Source organism: Solea senegalensis, linkage group LG2 (genome assembly GCF_019176455.1).
Source record: "Solea senegalensis isolate Sse05_10M linkage group LG2, IFAPA_SoseM_1, whole genome shotgun sequence".
Classification (NCBI taxonomy): domain Eukaryota; kingdom Metazoa; phylum Chordata; class Actinopteri; order Pleuronectiformes; family Soleidae; genus Solea; species Solea senegalensis.
The window spans coordinates 5,466,700-5,488,025 of NC_058022.1; the positions used below are offsets into that span (position 1 = coordinate 5,466,700).

Consider the following 21,326-nt stretch of genomic DNA (forward strand, 5'->3'; position numbering starts at 1 on the left):
TGAAAATTTACGACGGAAGTGCACATCGAGAGTGCGTAGCTGGCGTCCGCACTCTCGCGATAATTCGCACCTCCTTGGCATCAACGTTCTACCGCTGCACAACAAAGCGCTACTGCGTTGTGTTTTTCGTTTAATTAGCGTTCCGTTTCGACCCAGGGGTGGTGGTGCGGTGCACAAATGAGAAAACATTAACGTTTTGTTTTGCCGTTATCTCAATGAAGTCATGTAGTTGTTGACTGGCTCGGCGCCGATTCAATTTGTCAGGACACTTAGCAGCTAGTTTGGGCTAGCTGTTCGTATGTTAGCCACGCCAACTTTGTTTCATTGCAGTCGTGTTTAGTTTGCCACTACACTACTACCACGATTCTGCTGTTATATCTACACATTAAAGACCAGGACGAATAAGAGCTTTAGAGGATGCTGGCGACGGGAGCAGTAAGTACACCTTCAATCAACGTAGCATACTGCAAATTTAGCACATAGCATCTCCTAATGTAAGTGTAAGGCGCTTAAAACTGTCATCATAATCGACGCTTTGGCAATAGCAGGTATAATGCTGGTTACTCCAAATAAATCAAAATTAATTTAGCGTTAACTGGATTACTTAGTCAACTTGAACATTTACTGGGGTTGTCGGTCTAACCTAAAGATTAGAATTCCAGTTGTCTGTCACTATAATTATTATTAACTATTTTAATGTACGTGTTAGAACCGTTTGTGACGGCCAGGCCACATACTAAGTAAAAACCACCAGGATAAAGTAATTTGCTTTTATAAACTTTAATCGAATATATATGTGTTTTGTAATATGGGTAAATGGTAAATACAGATAACATACTTCAGGTTTTGGTTGAATGCATTTGTCACTTATTTATCTTTCGTCTCACAGGCAGTGACCAATGTCACAGCTCTGGCCCAGGTGGACCGGGAGAAGATCTATCAGTGGATCAATGAATTATCCAGTCCAGAAACCAGAGAGAATGCCTTGCTTGAACTAAGCAAGAAACGTGAGTCAGTGCCAGACCTAGCTCCAATGCTCTGGCACTCTTGTGGCACCATTGCTGCTCTGTTGCAGGTATGACCCAACCAATGTCCATTCCGTAACTGTGTAATCTCTTAATGTTTCTGTGTTCATTTATCTACTGTCGTGTGGTCTAAATGATTTCTTTTATCTGATCATTTGTTTTATTAGGAAATAGTGAACATCTATCCATCTATAAACCCGCCCACACTTACAGCTCACCAATCTAATAGAGTTTGCAATGCCTTGGCACTTCTGCAGTGTGTCGCCTCACACCCTGAAACACGGTAATGAAAAACTTATTGATCCATTGCTTAAAGTGTTTTACTGTTAGCAGGTTATGTTCAGAATCTTTAGTCATGGAATGTTCCTGATGGATTTAACTACTGGATGTACAAAAGATCAAATAATTTACCACAATTTCTGTTGACATTTATGAAAATGTTTTAATTTTCAGTGTAACAATGTGAAAACCACAAAGCAATCAAATAATCTCAGAGTTTATGATTGATATTTGTTGTGGTCTCCAAGTGAAGCCCCACTGACGAAAGTCATATTAATTCTCTGTTCGTCACCAGGTCGGCCTTTCTTGCTGCTCACATCCCTCTTTTCCTTTACCCTTTTCTGCACACTGTGAGCAAAACACGTCCATTTGAGTACCTGCGACTCACCAGCCTTGGAGTCATAGGTAAAAATCTGTTCATGTTTTAATTAGTATCTTGGCCTTAATATCTGTCTGATTTTGTGGATGAGTATTATTTAGACAAAATGATGTATCTAAACCCTCACCAATATGTCCTTTTGTATGTATTTACAATAGGTGCCTTGGTCAAAACAGATGAACAAGAAGTGATTAACTTCCTCCTTACAACTGAAATCATCCCGCTGTGTCTCCGTATCATGGAATCAGGCAGTGAACTCTCCAAGACGGTACTTAATTTCTCCCCAGCACTATTCATCCCAGTTGCCTCTAAATTCTACACAAATTGTATTCATATTCCCCCTTTAAAATGTTAGAAAACAGTATTATTTATATCACTATGTAATATATCGGGTCGCTATAACATGATTATACCACTCATCGTCCTTGACTTTGTTTTGTTTGACAGGTTGCTACTTTTATACTGCAGAAGATTCTCCTGGATGACACAGGGCTGGCCTACATTTGTCAGACTTATGAACGTTTCTCACACGTGGCCATGATCCTTGTAAGTGGCTCTGGGGGAACACCATACTTGAATTAAATGTACATTTGTAGTGTCTGTGCTGGGTGACACTTGGCGTTCATCACAAAATTTAGTCGTCACGCAGAATAACAAGTACATCAACAGTATTGACAGTGCAAACAAACTAAAGTCTAAACAGTGTATGTATTGAGTGAGCAATGCTCATCTATACATCATTTACACTGCAAAATCATTAACCGTCTTGTTTCTTTTTAGGGCAAAATGGTGTTGCAGCTCTCGAAAGAACCATCAGCACGTCTGCTGAAGCACGTTGTTCGCTGCTACCTACGTCTCTCAGATAATCTCAGGTAGAGTAGAGTTCAAGTGATACTTTGTTAGTCACCTGTGGTTAACCCTGGCTCTCCAGAGTGGTGCTTTTATGGATTACACCCACACAGCCCTGGAAGCTTAGACACAGATGGAGTGTGACTTTCAGTGCCACTAGGAGGAGCTATGAGTCATGTCTTCTCTCTTTCTTTTCTGTCTTTTAATTTTTAATATAACTATCCAGCATTGGTTAAATGTGTAACATTACTGAATGAGAGTAACATCCCTGAACAAATACCCGTACCTTTACACCCCTGCTGTCATCTCCCTGAGACTGAATATGATGGGTTTTTCTTTGTTTGTGTTAGTCTGTGGTGATGATTTTGACTCTGTGGAGGGTGTGATAGGAAAGAATATACCTCAGTACAGCCTGTCAGCAAAATCAACTGTAAATGTACACGTCATTATGTCAATTACACTGAGACACCAGTAGGGGGACCTTGAGTGTGGCTGAGAGCAACTGTGTGTTGTGTTGAGAAAACTGATGAGAGTTTTTACAGTGCAAGTTATTTTAAAGACCGCAGAGCCACATTTCTGCCTTTCCACTCCTCTAAAAAGAATGTCCTGGGTGAACCCTTGCAAGTAGAGCTTTTCCTTCTGATAGATGGGATATTCAAGATCCATTATAGTTGGTATGCCTTTAAGTTAAATCAATAATGCATATAAGGAAACCAAAATGATTGTGGTTACAACACAGACAGTAAAGCAGATAATGTCATTAAAGGCAACCAAAATGAAAAGTATCGAATTCTATACTGTCCCCTGCCTTTTTGAGAGATCTATTGTTTTGTGATGCGTTTGTGTTCTTTCCTGCAGAGCCAGAGAAGCCCTGCGTCAGTGTCTGCCTGACCAGCTCAAAGACAGCACCTTTGCTCAGGTGCTGAAGGACGACACCACCACCAAGCGCTGGCTGGCCCAGCTGGTCAAGAACCTGCAGGAAGGTCAAGTCACCGATGCTCGAGGCATCCCACTGGCTCCACAGTGAAAGTGTGCGCTGACAGACGACGCAGAAGGACTGTGCACATGTCGCGGAGTCTAGATTTAGGTTTTTTTGCCAAATGTGGTGCTATAGCAAAACAACTGTCGTCAAAGTAAAGGGACTTAAAAAAAAAGACACATGCGGCTACTATCAAAAGAGATTTTTTTTAAAGAGCCTGGTAGTGAATGGCTGGATTCTGAAAGCCAGTTCTGAAATCATTGATGATGTTGGTATATTTGTGTTTGACATAAAATTCTTTTGGCAAGAGCCCGCAAATTTTGTTTCCTTCACAGTTGAACAAAATCTTCTCTATCAAAAACTATTCTCTACTGTGTAACATGTGAGGGTCACCAGGAGAACCAATCTCTGCTGCTGCTGCTGCTGCTGCTGCTGCTGCTGCTGCTGCTGCTGCTTAGGTGAGCTACAACAAAACAGACTAGGAAATGGACCAGTGTACATTTAAAATTCAGCTTAACTCAGTTTTTTTGTATTAGTCACACTTCATGCCTCAGTGTCATTGATAAATGTCAACTCAGCTCTTTTCAACTCATGTAACATTTCACTTCACTGAAGGAAATGTTTTGGTTCTTGTTGCAAGTTTCTAATAAGACTTTTTAATCTTCCGTGTGTTTTTCCAAGCTTCTGTGGATTTTCTGTAACATCCTGGAGTTTATTCATACAGTGATCGTTTTTCTCTATAGTACATTTAGTAGTTGATGTCCCATTAAGTAAAAGCTGAATCTCATCAATGTGATAAGTGGATAGGGATTCTGTTTTATCCACAGGGAATTTTGAAAGACCTATAGATCCAATGTAAGGAAAAGTAACTGCCATTTATTGTAATAAAATTTCGCAACATTTTTTAAAGAAAAAATCAATCTATAGGAAATTATGCATTATTAAATAATTTGTCTAGCTTCCATACTACAAATACACACACCATTCACTTCTATGGGCAATTCAGAGTGACTGAATCACCTGACAAGGACTGTGACACACAAAGGAAAAAGGAGAGCCTACACAAACTCTTTCACCAGCTGATAGTTTTTAATCCAGCACCACTGTGATTTGAGAGAAGGCTTGCGACTCCCAAATTATTTTTCTAAGTAATTAATGTATGAGTTTGAGAATTTCTGAATAAATATTGAGAGAAACCCCACCATTATTTCTAAGAGTCCAGTGTACTGCCGAAAATGAGCATGTTAAGATGGGCAAACATAAACCAAACGTAATTCAGTCATATGGGTCGAGTCCTACCTATATTACTGAATGATTTGAGTTGATCTTGTTTCCATTTTCCAAGTGGTGTTTTGGTATGGATTTCTATTCCTCCACTCCGATCACATACCCCGGTATATACAGTAGAATATTATTTCAGATTGTCCTGAGGAAGCTCACGTACCACTGGTGGTACACGCACCACAGTTTGAGAACCACCGTTTTTATCCGTGAAGCCATTATTTCTTATCCAAATCTCTGATGACATCACCTTCAAGTACATTCTTGCCTCAATAAATATATGCAACTCCGATTGCCATTATTTTTATCGGGTGCCACTGTGCAGCGTTGCCCCATCAGGCTTGCATCAGTTTTCAAAAATCACCTATAACTTTCTTTCTAAACTGGGACATAATTCATGGCAGATCATACATCATTTTTAAGTTCGCTTTTACCGTGTCAGTTGGACAAGACAGCGTCTCACCTGTGCTCACTGAGTGCTCCATCTAACAGCCGCTCAGACTTCGCTGATGAGCTTTCATCTGCTTTTACCGGTACATTAACAGATTGTTGCCCCCTTAGGTTCCATTATCATCACAATGACTGAGACAGATGTCATGCATCACGGAAAACACCTTTGCTCGTGCCTTCCATTTGTGAGCAAATCTGATCCCCTTGTGGAATGATTCCTAAGTATGTATTGTGCTGTTGTTTGTTGTTGTTGTTGTTGTTGATGATTTTTTGGCTCTTTTTATGAGGAAAGAGCTGCTGTAGATTAAGTCATAATGGGCCTAGTTCAGGGAGCTTTGCAAATGGAGGAGTGCATTAGCTTGACACAAAGTGATGTTTTCCGTCTTTATTTCAGGCGTCCAGGTTGTTAGTTACCGTCATTCAGTCAAGTTTTATTAGCGTCTCCAAACTGATTCAAACTCAACTTTAAACTACTGTGCTCAAATCAAGGCTCTTCTCTGCAAAGGTGGCATGTTGCCAGGTACTCTCTCCAGGAAATCTCTCTTCCAGTCTTCCTGTATCATGGAGTATCTGATTTGTCACTGATTTATCAGGCAAGGGGATCATTTAATATAAGATAGGACATTTACGGTGTTACTGCAGCAAGACTATAAGAATGAAGGTGGTACTGCACAACTATTTAAAAATATGAATGCAAATATACACAATATGTGCAATGTCAACATTGTCATTGTTAAATATGAATATCAATGGTTTTCTGCACACTACTGTGTTATATTGATGTCATGAATGGATCGTATGTGTCCATTGTGATTAAATCTGCAGAGGGAACTTTTGTTCATACACAATAGGTTTTTTTTTTGTTTGTTCGTTTTATGATTTGACTTCTTTCCTTAACGGAGTAGCCCTCTTCCCAGAATTGTGTTTGGTGTTATCAGTGTTGATACAGAAACGTGAGAGTCACTTTTTAGTTCTGCCCAGAACTCAAATCACCTTCAGGATGAGAGAGGAGGAGGGGGACGAGACTGGAGAGAGAGAGAGAGAGAGGCAGGCTGAGGGGAGCGACCTTCACTAGATGCAGATGGCGGCTTGAGGGAGTGGCAAGGAAGGAAGGAAGGCTGTGAGGAGGGGGAGTAGAGGAGGAAGAGGAGGAGGAGTGGAGCTTGCCAGTGTGTGGCAGCAGTGACTAGGGAATCAGGTTTCTCAGAAGCAGCAGTAAGACTGGAGCGAGAGAGAGGCGAGGAGAGAGGCAGAGCCTGATTATCCTCTGGACACTCCCAGTCTTTTAATGTCCTCAGTTGAGCTAACAGTCCCTGGACGCTCCTTCATCTGAATCTCAGTGTACAGGACAGGCCATCCAGGATCTTACCTCCCAGCATATGAGGCCCATACGGGGAGAGCTGTTCTCGTGAAGTGCAACCTCACCACCTCTGGAGGATCTGACTCACAAGAAGTGTAGTCTCCAATTTTTGGTAAGTGTCATTCCTTTTCTAAACTGAAACAAATCCAAATTGCAGTCATTGTGAGTCCTAATTTAGCTGCAGTAGATTGCAGGATTCGCTGAAGTGATGCTTTCATGTCTCATATTTCTGTCTGGTTCTAATTTACTCTGCACAAGCCTCCCTCCCTGCCAGAGTGTATAAATATGGGTTTCATTGGATGGACGGAGGCTGCTCACACGTTTGTTGGATTTTTCACATAGTTGCGTGCGGGGAAATAGTCACTAAATCCTCAGATCTTGGGGACTGTCCCTCTCTAAAGAAGGATAAAAGAGGTTTGAACTCGTGACACGTTGTTTTCACATTGCACGGACCACATATGAAGTTGTTGCTCTTGAACACTGAGCTGTTTATTCCCAGTTTCCTTCTTGTCAGATTTCCCCATGACTCATGTCTTTGTACTGTATGTCTGTGCGTGGTCAGTGAACTCCCAGGAGAGGTTGGCCCTGTGTGTGACTCACCCCCCTGACCCCCAAAACACTTCAGCATGGGCCCCAAAAATAAACACCATCATGTGACCTCAGCAACCCTCAAGAACGTCTGGACCGGCCCAAAGCACGGAGGAGGTTGCCTTCAACTTTCAGCAGTGCAATCTGAAAACACTTGGATGGAAAAATTTGACGTGGCTGTGCAGAGAAAACATCCGCGCACATAAAAGTTAAAGTTATGGAGCGAGTATAGCTGTGGAAAATAAGCCTCACTGTTCACGGTCAGCCTGGTCTCTCAGTGAAGAGTGTGATATTCAGTTGCGAGGCGACTGCAAGTACATTCCTCGCATCCCCATGCCAGCCATGCTGTGGTGAGAACTTTGCCGAGGGGATGGATTGGGGGGAGGCGGGATAGTGAAGCGCACACATAGACACATAGATTAGATATTGTTGTTTCAGGAGACAGTGGAAGGAAAGGATAGCTGTCCAACAGGAAAGCAGGCTGTAGAAACAACCCCCCCCCACCCCACACCCACATTTTCCTAAAGAGTTTGATCCACCGTACGTTTATCAGCGAGAAACATAGATAACGGGAGTTTATCAGCTGCCACGCATAAACAGTGTTTTGTCAAATACTGTGCCAGTGTGGTAAGTAGTGGAGGCTCTGTGAGGCAGTGCTTTGACACAGTCAACTTTTTTTTGGTGTAATTGATAAATAATTCCATAATAACATTTCAGCATATTGAAAGAGCTTGCATCTAAAAATGTATAGAGGAATCCAGAGGTGTTATAAACCTAAGGCATTCGGCTTCACTGAATTAATTGAAGTCAGAGCTTTTTTCTGTTGCTGCGCCGAGATCGTGGAACAGTCCACAGCATATTAGACACGCACCTTCACTGTCCACTTTTAAAACACATCTTAAAACCCATTTTTACTCTTTGGCTTTCAATCCAGTATGAGACGTTTTTATGGTTTTTATCTTTTTTTTATATATATAGTTTTTTTGTATGCCTTGTTTATTTGTGTTGTTTTTATATTTTGTACAGTTCATTGTATGTTTTATTGTTTTAGGTCACATTTATATTTATCTCTGATATACAGCACTTTGTTTCAGCTGTTGCTGTTTTTAAAGTGATTTATAAATAAAGTTGGATTGGATTGGAACATATTCAATTAGGAAAGTTGGAATCACTCTCATCTGATGCACATTTCCACTAAAACTAGTGTATTCGCATCCACATTAACGGTCTCCTACATTTCTGCACCTATACTCCAGTCTCTGTTTACAGCCTTGAGGAAATCTGTCTCATGACGGGACAAATTGTCCAATCATGGGACAGTTCCCAGAGAGAGAGGACTCCTATTGTCCGCAGATAAGCGCACACAGACCTTTGGCAATGATCACTATACCACTGCAGATATCTGGACACAGTATTGAAGCAGATGGACTACTGTTCCTTTTTCATCTTTATTACGAAATCAATTTTTTTGAAGTCAATGTCTCAATTCCTCACTGGGTTTTCCATCGGATCAGACTGACGCAAGCACAGACTGCTAAGTGTGTATATATTTTCATTGTCAGCAGGCAGACTGCAGGGTTTGCCCTGCACACTCATCTCCTCCCGCCCTGCATGTGTTTTACTAAGAAATGAGTGAGAAATACCTTTTGAAATGGCAGATTGTGTCAGTGTCGTCCATTTGTCATCTTCAATGATCATTATAGGGGTCAGCAGCAGCAGCAGCAGCTGCACGGTAGCTGGTAAGTAGTCAGGGACACTTCAGCTGTTAGAGTCCACTGAACATCACATCACCATCTACTGCTGATTATAGAAAACAGTACAAGAGCAGACAACATGAAGTGTGTGTGTGTGTGAGATTAATATAATACTCTGAGCAGTCAGACGAACAAAGAGGTTTTGTGGAATTCTTTTCATTTAGAAACAGGGGAAACTATTTGGATCTGCTAACTCACATCTGCTTCTTTTTAGCAGCACATTTTCTTTGGCATGACTCAAGGATAGCAATGGATTCTGAAAGCTCCCGTGAGTATTCCTGCAGACTGCAGGTGCAGAATGTGCGGTGATTTCTTTTTTTTTTACAATTTGTTTGAAGATTTATTCCAAATAAAAAAAATGGCACTGAAGTGATCTAATTTTTTTTTTTTACCATTACCAGCTCTGATGGTGCGGTATCCATTCGTGACCTTTACATCCCTCTTCACAGGTGTAAGAGACGACCCAGATGTCAAAGTGATGATGGCTGGGTCAACTCTGAGAAAAGTCAAGTCCCGTTCATGGAAGAAGCCGCGGCATTTCCGCCTCCTGGAGGACGGCCTGACCATCTGGTACAAATCCAGATGGGCGGGGAAAGGCCACTCCACCTGTGAGTAGAGACGACCAATTTCAGCGTTCAAGCTGATTGAATTTGTAGCCTAATCTTACAAAGGTAACATGTGAACTTAGTTGCCTTCCCGAAGTTTAAAATATGTGCCATAAACTCACCACGTCCCCAGCCTGTCCTCGGCTCAGATAAAAGTCCATGGCTGTACAAATCTAGACCCTGTGACTCTAACTGAGCTTAATCTAAATTATTAAATCCTATCATGACTGGCACCAGTCGCCAGACAACCAATAATGTCTCCAGAAAGTTCCAAAATTGATTTGAGACGAAGACAAAGACAAGTCTTCATACAAATCTAAAGTAAAATAAACTAATCTCAGATAAGATATCTTAAACTACTGTAAACAGTCATCCCAAGCCTTTCAACAGAGATAAGTTGAAGTACAAGACAAGAGATTTTAATTAAAATTTTGCCCCTGAGCAAGGCACTAAATCCCCACTGCCCCTGTGCCCTGCCTGTGTGTGTATTCACTGCTGCTGTGTCAAAATGATGGGTTAAATGCAAAGGTTTACTCTACACTAATTGTTGTGTGTGCAAACATTCCCAAACATTTCAATTCATTTTTGGAAAAACACAAACTGAAACACTGCACTCAGAACCTCGTGCTTTATTCTGAAAACGGATAATTTTCACCAAAACAACAGCTGCAGCTATCATAAGCTTACGTCTTACAACAAATAAACTCCAATGTGGTCAGTTCACTGTCTTCAAAGGTGTTTGTGTACTGCAGGAAACCTCAGTAGTTTCACCGATGGATGTATAAACAGAAACACATCAAAGACAGCGGCGTTGTTCATGGAACATTTCTCTGTCTCAGTCTCTGTGACGGAGTTGGAGGCTGTTCGAGAGGGTCACCAGTCAGAAGTCCTGCAGAGCACCGCGGAGGAGTTCCCCGCTGACCACTGCTTCACCTTGGTGTTCCACGGTCGCCAGGGCAACCTGGACCTCGTGGCAGATTCCCCGTTGGAGGCGCGGGCGTGGATTCAGGGTGTGCGCAAGTTAATTCACAAGGCTCAAACCATGGATGAGAAGGAGAGGCTGGACCAGTATCCTTTCACTGTGCACTGTTTGTTTTTCTGCAGTGAACACATAGTTTTCTAGATTACAAGTACATCCTAAGATGCTTCTCTCCTTCATTCACCTTAAGTGAATGTAGCCTTGGCCAGGAGGACTTGATGTCGTCGGGCGGTACCCACCAACACCCTCCCCTTGGTGGATCAGCATCTACTCCTCCTGGCTTCCAGCTTAGCTCCTCTCTCCTGCTCCATAACCAGCGAGAGGCTCTTTCTTTCTGCTGCCTCCCCCATCCTGCGAGCTGCTGTCTTTCTCTCCTTTCCTAGATAATAACACGCTTGAAAGGCTTGAATGGAGCTTGGAATTTTCATTTTCCTCAGCATCTCGTCAGATGGGTGTGGGACTGGTTTCAAAAAGCGGACAAAAACAAAGACGGGAAGATGAATTTCAAAGAAGTGCGGAAGCTGCTGAAGATGATGAACATAGACATGAACGAGGAACATGCTCTCCATCTGTTTACGGTATGATTTTCTGTTGTTGTTCTCAAAGATATGTGATTTTTTTTCACATAGCACAAAGCATGTGGTACATACCCATTAAAAAGATTGATAAATACAAAGCTCTTCTTCTGTGTCCACAGATGGCCGACAGATCGGGGAGCGGTTCTTTGGAAATCGAGCAGTTCGTCCACTTCTACAAGCTCCTGACTCAGAGGGACGAAGTGTGGAAGGTGTTCCAGGATTACTCTGGAGATGGAGAGAAGTTACTGCTCGAGGAGCTGGAGAACTTCCTGAAGATGGAGCAGCAGGAGGGGGGGTGGAGTACCCAGCATGCCCTGGAGCTGATCGATCGCTATGAACCCTCTGACTCAGGTGAGGACAGACAACAGTGCAAATACATGTTTTTCAGGCTATAATAGTTTTGTTGTCTTGTACAGATGTCACTTACAGTAATAACTTGTGCATTTACCGGCAAGTTGATTGGGAGTTGGGTCAGGAACCTGTCCTATTGATTTTTTCTTTTCCACCTAATCCATTAAAGGTCAGGGTCACAACATGGGATCAAAGATTTATGCTGATGCATGATAAATACTTTAAAGGAGCCATTAAACAGTCCGTGTAGACCTGAAGTGGTCTGTCAGTCATTTAGGAACTTACATTTATTATTATTATACAGGAAAAGATTGAAAGTAACAGTTAAACAGTGCAGGTTCCTGTTCTGCAGCACATGGGAAACTAATATATTATTATTATTACAATACAGAATCCAAACAAATCAACAAGAACAAAGAAACATTAAACATATAGATGTCATGAGCAAGATCGCACACCAGATCAGTGACTGAAGATAGAATCTTCCACCAAATATTAATAACATCATATTTATTATTATTTTAGTTTCCATATGTCCTTCTGCAGCTTGATTATGTGAATGATAATATGGGAAACCGTAAAATGTGGGAATGAACACTCGGCATTGGAGTAGTAAGATGTGTTTACTGCAATTTAATTATGACATTCTAGTAATGTTCTCACAGATTATTGAAGCATTAGATTATAGTTTTGACTCCCACTTCTCTGTATCATTAAATTGACAAAGACTTTAAATCTGTGGAATCTCTATTTGGTAATCGTGAAACAAAGCCTGTGTGTCACTTACAATTCATAATAAGCACTTCCACACGGAATATTTCAAGATATTTTTGTTATTTGAACCAAAACGTCTGGCCTGTCGATGACATTTAATGAAAACTCAAGATTTAATTTGATGCACGACATGAGCCTAGAGTTATTTCACGATATTCCATCATTCCCCTCGGGCCCGGGCCACATTTAGAGATTTAGAGGATCATGAAGTCTGTGGACTTTGTCCTCTGGGGACCATCAAGGCCGAGACATTGTTGAAATATTTCAGTCTGGACTAAAGTGGTGGACTGACCAAGCTTAAGCACTTGCATTCACTACTTAAACTTACATTATGTTTAATAATTGTATTTATGAATGTAGTAATTGCTGGTTTCATACCATATGGTCTGCGCTGCCTCTTGAGCTGATGAATTAAAATTGATTTTTATTCAGCTCCATGCAGATCTTTTTAATTTACCGCTTTTCTTTTATAATCCATTGTATTACTTATGAGTGCACATAAGTCTGGACTGTGTTGTGCCAACTCTCAATTTTGCATCTTTGTGTGTGTGTGTGTGTGTGTGTGTGTGTGTGTGCAGCCAAAAAACAAGGCGCCATGTCGCTCGATGGCTTCCAGATGTACCTGTGCTCCCAGGAGGGCTCCATATTTAACCCGGAGCACCGAGGTCTTTACCAAGACATGAGCCAGCCGCTCAGCCACTACTTCATCTCGTCCTCACACAACACCTACCTCCTTGAAGACCAACTCCGAGGACAAAGCAGCCTGGAGGCCTACATCCAGTGAGGGGCCTTGTTTGTCAATCTTCTTATGTTTTTTCTTAAATTTGTTCTCAGAAAACAACAAGAAACTATGATAAATGATAAATTATAACAGTAATACAATACAGCCTGTCTGCCTTTATATGGTGGACATTTTGACAGCTGCTACTGATTATGTTAACAATATAAGTCAGGACAATGTGAGCCATCATGCGCCCTGAAACAGCGGAGGAACTCATTGACTGATTGTCTTATTGTCCATTCTGGGCTACTGTACAAACATGGAAGTACTCCATGTGTGATGGAAGAGGGACCTGCTCCCTGTGAATTAGAAACAGCTGTATCTAAGGGCAATGAAAAGACAAACTCTTCTTCATATTTATGTTGATATTAAAGTATATAAAAGAAACCAGTGGACAATTAAAAATAGTTCTTACATGCAATCACAATACTTTGCCCACTAATCAGTCTGTCTGAAACCTTGTTTAAAACTGGAACACTAATGCAGTTTAAAGTGTAACATTAACGTGTGTGTGTGTGTGTGTGTGTAGGGCCCTGAAACGAGGCTGTCGCTGTGTCGAGGTGGACGCCTGGGACGGCAGCGACGGCGAGCCTGTCGTGTATCACGGCCACACTTGGACGTCCAAGATTCTCTTCAGAGACATCATTTCAACGCTCAAAGAATATGCCTTCAAGGTGAGTGGCACAATATGCTCTGTTTACCTGGTTAAGGGTTTGGATTCCCCATTAGTTGCAACCAAGGTTACAATAATTATTTTTTGGGTGCATACATTACGTTTTTCATTAAGTTAATTTGGCACAAGGACAGTTATTTCTTGCCTTTTTGTTGTTGTGTTGCTTGTTGCTTGTTGCTTGTTGTTGTGGGTGATGTGTTAAAACAGAATAGCAGAAATCACCTATATCTTATTTTGGCACCAAAACTTATCTATTCATCTATGCAGTTGTACTACTTTAATATTTGCAATTACAACAAAAGAGGTGTTTTGTCAAAAAAACAAAATGTACATAAAGGTCGCGGATGTGTCATTACAACTTGTTATGGTCTATAGTATATGTTAATAAATGATGTACATATGTATAATAAGGAAATAAAGGTAGCGTCCTGAGAGCTGGTCAGACCTTATTTCCAGAAAAGCTGGTACACTTTCTCGGAAAGAAAAAAAAATCTATCTGCAAATGCAAGGAATATCTGTCTGTCCGTCCGTTAATTGCCTAACTGTTCAACCACTGGATTGAAATGCAACAGATGTGTTGCTAAACAAGCCACTTCCATCCCCTCTCACACATTGTGCAGCCCCCAGACCATCTTTTCTATTTTTTTTAAGCATATGATGAATAAGCTGTTTGCTAGAGTTGTGGAAACTAATGCCTCTGGGTCTTCTCCTTCCTTCTCGACAGGCGTCTGACTTCCCCGTCATCCTGTCCCTTGAGAATCACTGTGGCGTCGAGCAGCAGAAAGTCATGGCTCAGCACCTCAGCCAAATCCTGGGTGACACATTACTGAGCAACTTGCTGGATGGACAGATGCTACAGCAGCTTCCTTCTCCACAGGTGAGGATCTGTGATCTGTTTGGCTTCTGTTAATGTTTTTTTTTTTATTCAACACAAGGCACAGTGGAAATTATTCTTGCTGTCAACCTGTCATGAGAGTATATAGAGAAGACGAATGGCGCTGGCTCTGAGAGGGTGTAAATTCTGTCTGGGTGAAGCCAAGCTAAACAATTGTAATGGACAAATTGCCAAACTGCGTGTGATGCTTGTGAAAAGTCACAGTCAAATCAGTGAGAAGCATCCTATGAATATCATGTTTCCAAATCAAAATTGGATGTGCATGTCAAAGTGATGGTGTTTTAAAAGGGATTTATGCACAATATGTACAACAGCTGTACTTATACCTGGTGTGTTCATGCACGTACACATAAATAACCATCTCATCATAAACCTTGAACTCATTTGGTCATTTTGTGTATCAGCAACAGGCAGAGATTGAAAGTGTGTCTGCTCTGAGCAGCAGCAGCAGCGGGGAAATATCACATGATGGGAGGAGACGACAAGGCGACAATAAGGGACCTTAAAAACATTATATTTACTTAAATATCCACTAACAAGGGGCAGCCCATGGCCAAGTGGAAAGAAAACTTGAAACTAGTTTGCTCGTTCAAGTCCCAGCTAGGTCAAGGGCTGGGGTAACCCTGAGCAAGGTACCCAATCCCTGTTGCACATTGTTAATTGGGCACTCTACATTGACACAGTGGGTCAGGATGGACAATGGGCATAAAAATATCTGCCAAATCATGTGTGTGGATACAGGGAGAAGCTGAAAGCAGAAAAAAAAATAAAAAATCTAACAACATGTGTGAGAGAGAGGGTAAGAAAGATAGTTAGCTGAACGACCACACCAGCCTCTTTCACCAGACTTAGCATTAGCCGATTAGCATTTAGCTTTGTATCACTAGAATAGGGGTAGTAGTTTTGAAAAAATGTGCTTCCCAACCTCAGTTTCCCCTGAGTTGAGAAATATCTTCATTCTTTTCTTTGTTACATGCCCACCAGTGACACTTGGTCCTGCTAGCGCAACTGTTAGCAAAGATGGTGGACACTGTTCTGGGAATGAGGTCCCGTCCCCCTACGAGTGGGTCTAAAAAGTGTGGAATTAGCATTGCAGTTTCAAGCCTCGGACCAGGACTCGGACCAAGTGTCACTGGTGGGAAACTGAGGTTGGAAAGGTCAATTTTTCAAAAGTACTACCCCTATTCTAGTAATACAAAGCTAAGCTCAAATCGGGGGGAAATATTCCTTTAATAGCTTTCACACAAAGACAAGAAGAGAGACAGTGCATGGCAGAGACACAGACTGTAGTTTGGCTGGCTGTGTTTTACTCACAATGGGATGTCCTCACAACACTTTAAAGTCAATAAAAAAACACTAAATTCTCTATTTAGTTTGGAAGTACAGTCTGCTGCGCGGCGCGGGTTCTCAGTCTCGCTCGGTGCACACCCCACCACAGGACACTTCGCCTCTGCGTGAGAATTTTGCACCACGCTTGTGAACTGCGTCACTTTAGAAGTGTTGATATGATGCCTCTGAAACCATTTGACACAACATGACATTATTTTTTTTTTTGACTTCACAGAATGTACAAATGCAATGTTTCCCACTGTTTGCAGAAATTTGAAATAGTTGTATTTTAATTTAGTGACATTTCTATCCAAAATAGCAATAGTGGCTACCCTCTGCTTTCTGTTTGCATGTGGCAGTTTTTAATTAAAGGTTGAGTGTGTAAGAGTCACTCCTCCTTTGTTGTTGCTCTGTTGTTGTAGCAAGGCCCTTGCCCAAAGCACACATAGGATTATTTTAAATTTTATGTGGTTTTACATTTTATTACAGTATCTATACTGACTAACAGTAAAGACTATGTTTAATTTACAGTAAAACCTCTACTTTGACTTAATATAAGTCAAACAATAGTCTACCTAGTCTGACGCACCTTAGCTCGGAGACGTCGTAGTGATTGACAGTCTGTCTGTACCTCGGTAATCCATCTCACGCTGGCCCTAAAAGCAAATGTATACCATCCAAACGTTTTTTCCATTAGGGCACTTAGGACAATCGATGCTAACGTGAAGTAATGGCAAATAATTGCTATGCAGAAGCCCATCGAGGATGTTGCCGATTAAATAGCACACAACATTGCCGCATTTAGTTACGAGGATGGACCACCTCAGTGAGAAGTCAGGAACTGGAGACAACAAGTGCCAGTGATGGTGACACCGGTGCTGTTGCATCGTCTCAACCAAACACACACAATTCCTTTACTGCGTACGGGTATTGATTTCCCCGAAATGCCCAGTTTGCAAATAATGTTTGACAAACAAACAAATGGACTTCACGTTCAGACAGACTCTCACACCTGTCTGTTGGCGCACATTACAGGAACTGAGGGGGAAAATACTGCTGAAAGCCAAGAAGATCGGCGGCGTAGAAGACTGTCTGGACGAGACACTGACGGACGAAGTGAGTGACGAGGAGGAGATGGCAAACGGTGATGCTGCGGAGGACCCACCCGCTGATTCTAACAAGGTACATGCACCTGGTGCTCGACTTTTATTTCTCTTCAGACTGTTTAGGATAGGGAATGTCCACAAGTAACAGGAGTGACTTTTTTTCTTGATTTTAAATAGTGCTCATAAACAACAAACCCTTTATATCCTATTTATTATGATACACAAAAATGGAAAGGCAGATAGACAGGGTTTGGGTGTGAGAAGTCTTCCAGGGCAGGACGCTTGGTTATAAGAGCAGCCCATACAATGAGATTGGCTTGGTAGCCTCGTTGCACTTTTAAGCAATGCCTTTATATTTACTTTTATTTATGCAAATGGTTGTGTAGACAGCAATTGTTGTGTAGACAGTCAGGCAAAAAAAGGGGGAAATAGTAAGAGGAAACAGGAAATATGGATTTTTAAAAGAAGACACATACAGTATATATTTTTTCCATATGGCTTGGAAAAAAATAGGGTCCATTGTGTTTCTCATAATCTGCTTTTCATATCTACTTGGGCAAGTTCAACAAAACATATTTTGTGTTGTTTATTTTAACACTTGTGAAAGGGATCAATCCAGTAAAGCTAGAGCTTTTCCTGCCGACCACTCAGAGATTAACTGGAAGCAATTGTGGCTTTCATCATTTAATTAGAGCTAATGATGCAGCGTTAGACAGACAGATAGATTCATAGAGAGGAAATCAAAAATATTTGTGCCCAGATTTCTCATCTGCTTCCAAGCTTTTACTGAGAAACATTGTGCTCTGGAGAATTTCTCTTTTCAAACAGGTCCCCTCTGAAAATAAACCTGGTAGTAACTGACTACATTCAACTACATTAAAAAAGAAATACCTTAAAAAATATAAAAAACAACCAGTTGCTGTTTCATTCATCTGACACTGACATCAAGCATTTTTGTTTGTATATAGAAAACAATATTGTTAAATTATATACAAATGGCTTATTTTTGACAAATTGTCACAATATAATTCTCAAATTGTTTGTATTGTGATTATATTTTTCATAAAGGCCGTGTTAGCATGTAAGGCTTTGTTATTTTATAGTAAATGTTAAGCCTTATTGAGTCTAGTTAAACATTTACTCTCTATTACTTTTCTTGAAAGACAACTTCCAATTATCCTAAGTGTTTGCAATTTTAATTTTAAACCAAATTTTCCTGTAAGAATTTCTGTGTTAAAAAAGTCACTTTTTCAAACTACTCAGGTGTATTTTTATTTTGGCAGCTCAGAGGTTACACAGGTAAGGATTTCTAAGTCATGGGAGTAGGATTTGTTTGCTTACTAACTTAACATTTGAACACTTCCCACTTCCCTGCAGAAATCTAAGTCCAAACTGTCGAGAGAGCTGTCAGACCTGGTGGTTTACTGCAAGAGCGTGCACTTCCACGGCTTTGAGCACGCTCGCTCTCACGGCAAATGCTACGAGATGTCGTCATTCTCTGAATCCAAGGCCAAGAGGCTGGCGAAGGAAACAGGTGAGCATTGGTGGAAAACTGGAATCCTCACATTCCTCCCATGAATTGTTTTATAATGAACTTCCTTCTTTTCCAACGTGCGTTCAGGGACGGATTTCGTGCAGTACAACACCAGGCAGTTGAGCAGGATTTATCCCAGTGGCCTCAGGACTGACTCCTCCAACTACAACCCACAGGACATGTGGAATGTGGGCTGCCAAATAGGTGAGAGGAATACTGCCCCCTGCTGGTGGAACCAAAGCCTTTCTATAATGCTAATCTTTAGTGTTCCCTGTTGTTTCTCCACAATTTTAAGTGTTACAACCATGAAAATAAGCGACATATTCTGTCTGCCTTGCTGTCCTCTGTCGCAGTTTAGCAGGACAGTCATCCTGCTCTGTGTCTCAACCAACCGCTTTGTTGTTTTCAATAGTTTTATATGCATACATGAAGCTTTATGGTGTTGACTGAGTGTAGACTGTAACAAATGGAGGACTTCACTTACTCCTTTCTTTCCCAAGTGAGTCAGACTGTCACACACACACCAGAAAGGATGAAAACACTCTTTTGCATATTTTCCACTCCTCTACTCTCCCAGACTCTTTGGTGTTTCCTCCTTCCTCGTCGTTATTTTATGCATCAGGTTTCTGTGGCAAGGCCTTTGTCTAATGCTGGCTATTCTAAGGCTACAGAGAAAAAAGGGATTATACACTAATACAATATCTTATAGATAGTTTATTTAATATTTGCTGATCTGTGGGAGACACATTGTGTCCACAGCTACACGGACTGGAGTTTTAGTGAATGTAAATCTCTGTAAGCACATTCAGGATCAAATAAAACCTGATTAATGACGCTTTTCTGGAGCTGCTCCACCAGATATAGCTGCTCTGGAGTGTTTTTTTTTAATTTTTTTTATAAACTTTGATGACTACATAGCTATCTCTGGGAAAGCATGTGATGCAGCCAGCCACACTAATCAAATAAAATCACTTTTTGATCACATTACTTCTCTCCGTTTCTCAAAGTGGCTCTGAACTTCCAGACAGCCGGTCTGGAAATGGATCTGAACGACGGGCTGTTCAGGCAGAACGGCTGCTGCGGCTACGTCCTCAAGCCTGACTTCATGAGAGACGGCAACACTCGGTTCACTCCCGAGAAACCCGAGGAGCGGCAGGGCTACAGACCACTGCGCCTGTCCATACAGGTTCAATACCACACTCAAGTCTAAGTAGATTGTGGTTATTACTTGTTAGGATGTGTTACTGTGTAAAATGTGAGTAATGATGTCGCAGAAAACCAGAGGGAAGTACAAGTGCAACACAGGCTTGGCATCTAATGCACACATGTGTTTGTGTGTTAATCAGGTGATTAGTGGGCAGCAGCTGCCAAAGGTGAATCAGAAGGAGGGCTCTATTGTTGACCCTCTGGTCAGAGTGGAGATCTATGGGGTGCCACAGGACCAGACTAAAGATGAGACCAGTCACATTAACAACAACGGTGAGAGACGTGTCCATGGGTGCTTCATTTGCATAGATGACGCTGATTAAGATGTGAAAAAACAAAAACCAATGTACCAAAATGTCTGTTTCTCCCTCACTGGTCTGGTCTGTCTGCAGGTTTTAATCCACTATGGAACGAAACTCTCAATTTTGTCGTTCACACGCCTGAGCTGGCCCTGGTCCGCTTTGTCGTGGAGGATTACGACAAGGCGTCCAGGAACGACTTCATCGGACAGTTCACTCTTCCATTTAAATGCATCCAGACAGGTGAGCAGAGTGCACAACGAGCCAAAACACACAACTGTGTCACTGGTATGACACAATATGTGTCAAATATTTAACAAAAAAGGTCTTTAAAAAGGTCCAGTGTATAAGAATCTGTGATATAAAATCTGCACAGCTGCCGGCCTCCATGAAGCAGGGCCTAAAATATGGTACAGTACATATAAAAAGGCTTATTCTAAGCTGATTTACCAAATAAACCCTCCTAAATGTTACACACTAGATTTTAAGTTCCACCCAAACCACAAAAGTTGTAAAACCTTGAGTCCCTCTGTGTGACTAAAAGCTAATTCTGTTTTCAGGATATCGTCACATTCACCTGCTCTCCAGAGACGGTAGAGCGATCCCTCCTGCCTCCCTCTTTGTCAATATCACCATTTCGGGGCTCACATGAAGGAGTCACACGTGTGGATATGAAAAGCCAGAGCTGTGGTGTCGAGTCCAGTGTCTCCACAGACACAACATTCACAACAATTTGATTTTCAGCATTATTTATTCAAAGAACCATGTTGGGATTTCTCCCAACTGATTTCTGGAAAACTGAGTACTCCTCAGTACTCCTTTAGTACTCAGTACTAAAGTACTCCTTTAATCAGAAAACACTGGAACTCTCAGTAAACAACGAAACATTCCAAAACGTCTACATTTATTCCAGTTATTGCTGCATGTGTACAATGTCTACATATACCCATTTGCCTTTAAATGAGCTGTACATCCAGAGGTTAAGTTTGTAGGTTGTGATATTGCACCATATCAGTATTAATTAAACCTATCATTATTATTATTATTATTGTTGTTGTTATGAAGTAAACATAATTTTTGGCATCATGTTGGTTGTGTGTGTGCTTGACTTCTTTTTTTTCTGTTTATTAATGTACAAATTCCATAAGATATGCTGTGTATAATGTAAATGTACATATATAAATATATATATATATATAGGCGGTCTGTAAATCAATGATATGCATTTTCTGAATGGATGGTTCAATGGAACAGAATAAAAATTAATTAACC

At 41.3% G+C, this 21,326-nt stretch overlaps 2 protein-coding genes across 4 annotated transcripts; both read left to right on the forward strand.

Moving 5' to 3' along the window:
* The first annotated feature begins 43 nt into the window (after positions 1 to 43).
* Positions 44 to 4,712, forward strand: cnot9 (CCR4-NOT transcription complex subunit 9). Its single transcript, XM_044013525.1, has 8 exons — positions 44 to 435; positions 890 to 1,075; positions 1,193 to 1,308; positions 1,600 to 1,709; positions 1,842 to 1,951; positions 2,131 to 2,229; positions 2,464 to 2,555; positions 3,391 to 4,712. The coding sequence occupies exons 1-8, from the start codon at positions 418 to 420 to the stop codon at positions 3,557 to 3,559; spliced, it is 900 nt and encodes a 299-aa protein (XP_043869460.1). The 5' UTR covers positions 44 to 417; the 3' UTR covers positions 3,560 to 4,712.
* Positions 4,713 to 6,392: 1,680 nt separating this feature from the next.
* Positions 6,393 to 21,325, forward strand: LOC122759017 (1-phosphatidylinositol 4,5-bisphosphate phosphodiesterase delta-4-like). Of its 3 annotated transcripts, none has more exons than XM_044013484.1 (16): positions 6,393 to 6,714; positions 9,159 to 9,212; positions 9,394 to 9,552; positions 10,389 to 10,617; positions 10,977 to 11,106; positions 11,226 to 11,457; positions 12,810 to 13,011; positions 13,542 to 13,686; positions 14,410 to 14,562; positions 16,945 to 17,091; positions 18,393 to 18,549; positions 18,637 to 18,753; positions 19,557 to 19,735; positions 19,896 to 20,028; positions 20,148 to 20,297; positions 20,615 to 21,325. In XM_044013484.1, the coding sequence occupies exons 2-16, from the start codon at positions 9,194 to 9,196 to the stop codon at positions 20,704 to 20,706; spliced, it is 2,244 nt and encodes a 747-aa protein (XP_043869419.1). In that variant the 5' UTR covers positions 6,393 to 6,714; positions 9,159 to 9,193; the 3' UTR covers positions 20,707 to 21,325. The 3 variants fall into 3 exon arrangements, with proteins under 3 accessions (XP_043869419.1, XP_043869427.1, XP_043869410.1); XM_044013492.1 differs by having other exon boundaries at positions 9,162 to 9,212; XM_044013475.1 differs by lacking the exon at positions 6,393 to 6,714 and having other exon boundaries at positions 8,284 to 9,552.
* Position 21,326: the final 1 nt, after the last annotated feature.

Excerpts from the sequence above, each read along its gene's own strand:
- LOC122759017 (XM_044013475.1), top strand. The coding sequence starts at position 9,351 with ATGGTGCGGTATCCATTCGTGACCTTTACATCCCTCTTCACAGGTGTA. Across the intron at positions 9,553-10,388 it reads GGGGAAAGGCCACTCCACCT|TCTCTGTGACGGAGTTGGAG; the intron begins GTGAGTAGAGAC and ends TCTCTGTCTCAG. Across the intron at positions 20,298-20,614 it reads ATTTAAATGCATCCAGACAG|GATATCGTCACATTCACCTG; the intron begins GTGAGCAGAGTG and ends TTCTGTTTTCAG.
- cnot9 (XM_044013525.1), top strand. Across the intron at positions 1,309-1,599 it reads GCCTCACACCCTGAAACACG|GTCGGCCTTTCTTGCTGCTC; the intron begins GTAATGAAAAAC and ends GTTCGTCACCAG. Across the intron at positions 1,952-2,130 it reads GCAGTGAACTCTCCAAGACG|GTTGCTACTTTTATACTGCA; the intron begins GTACTTAATTTC and ends TTTGTTTGACAG.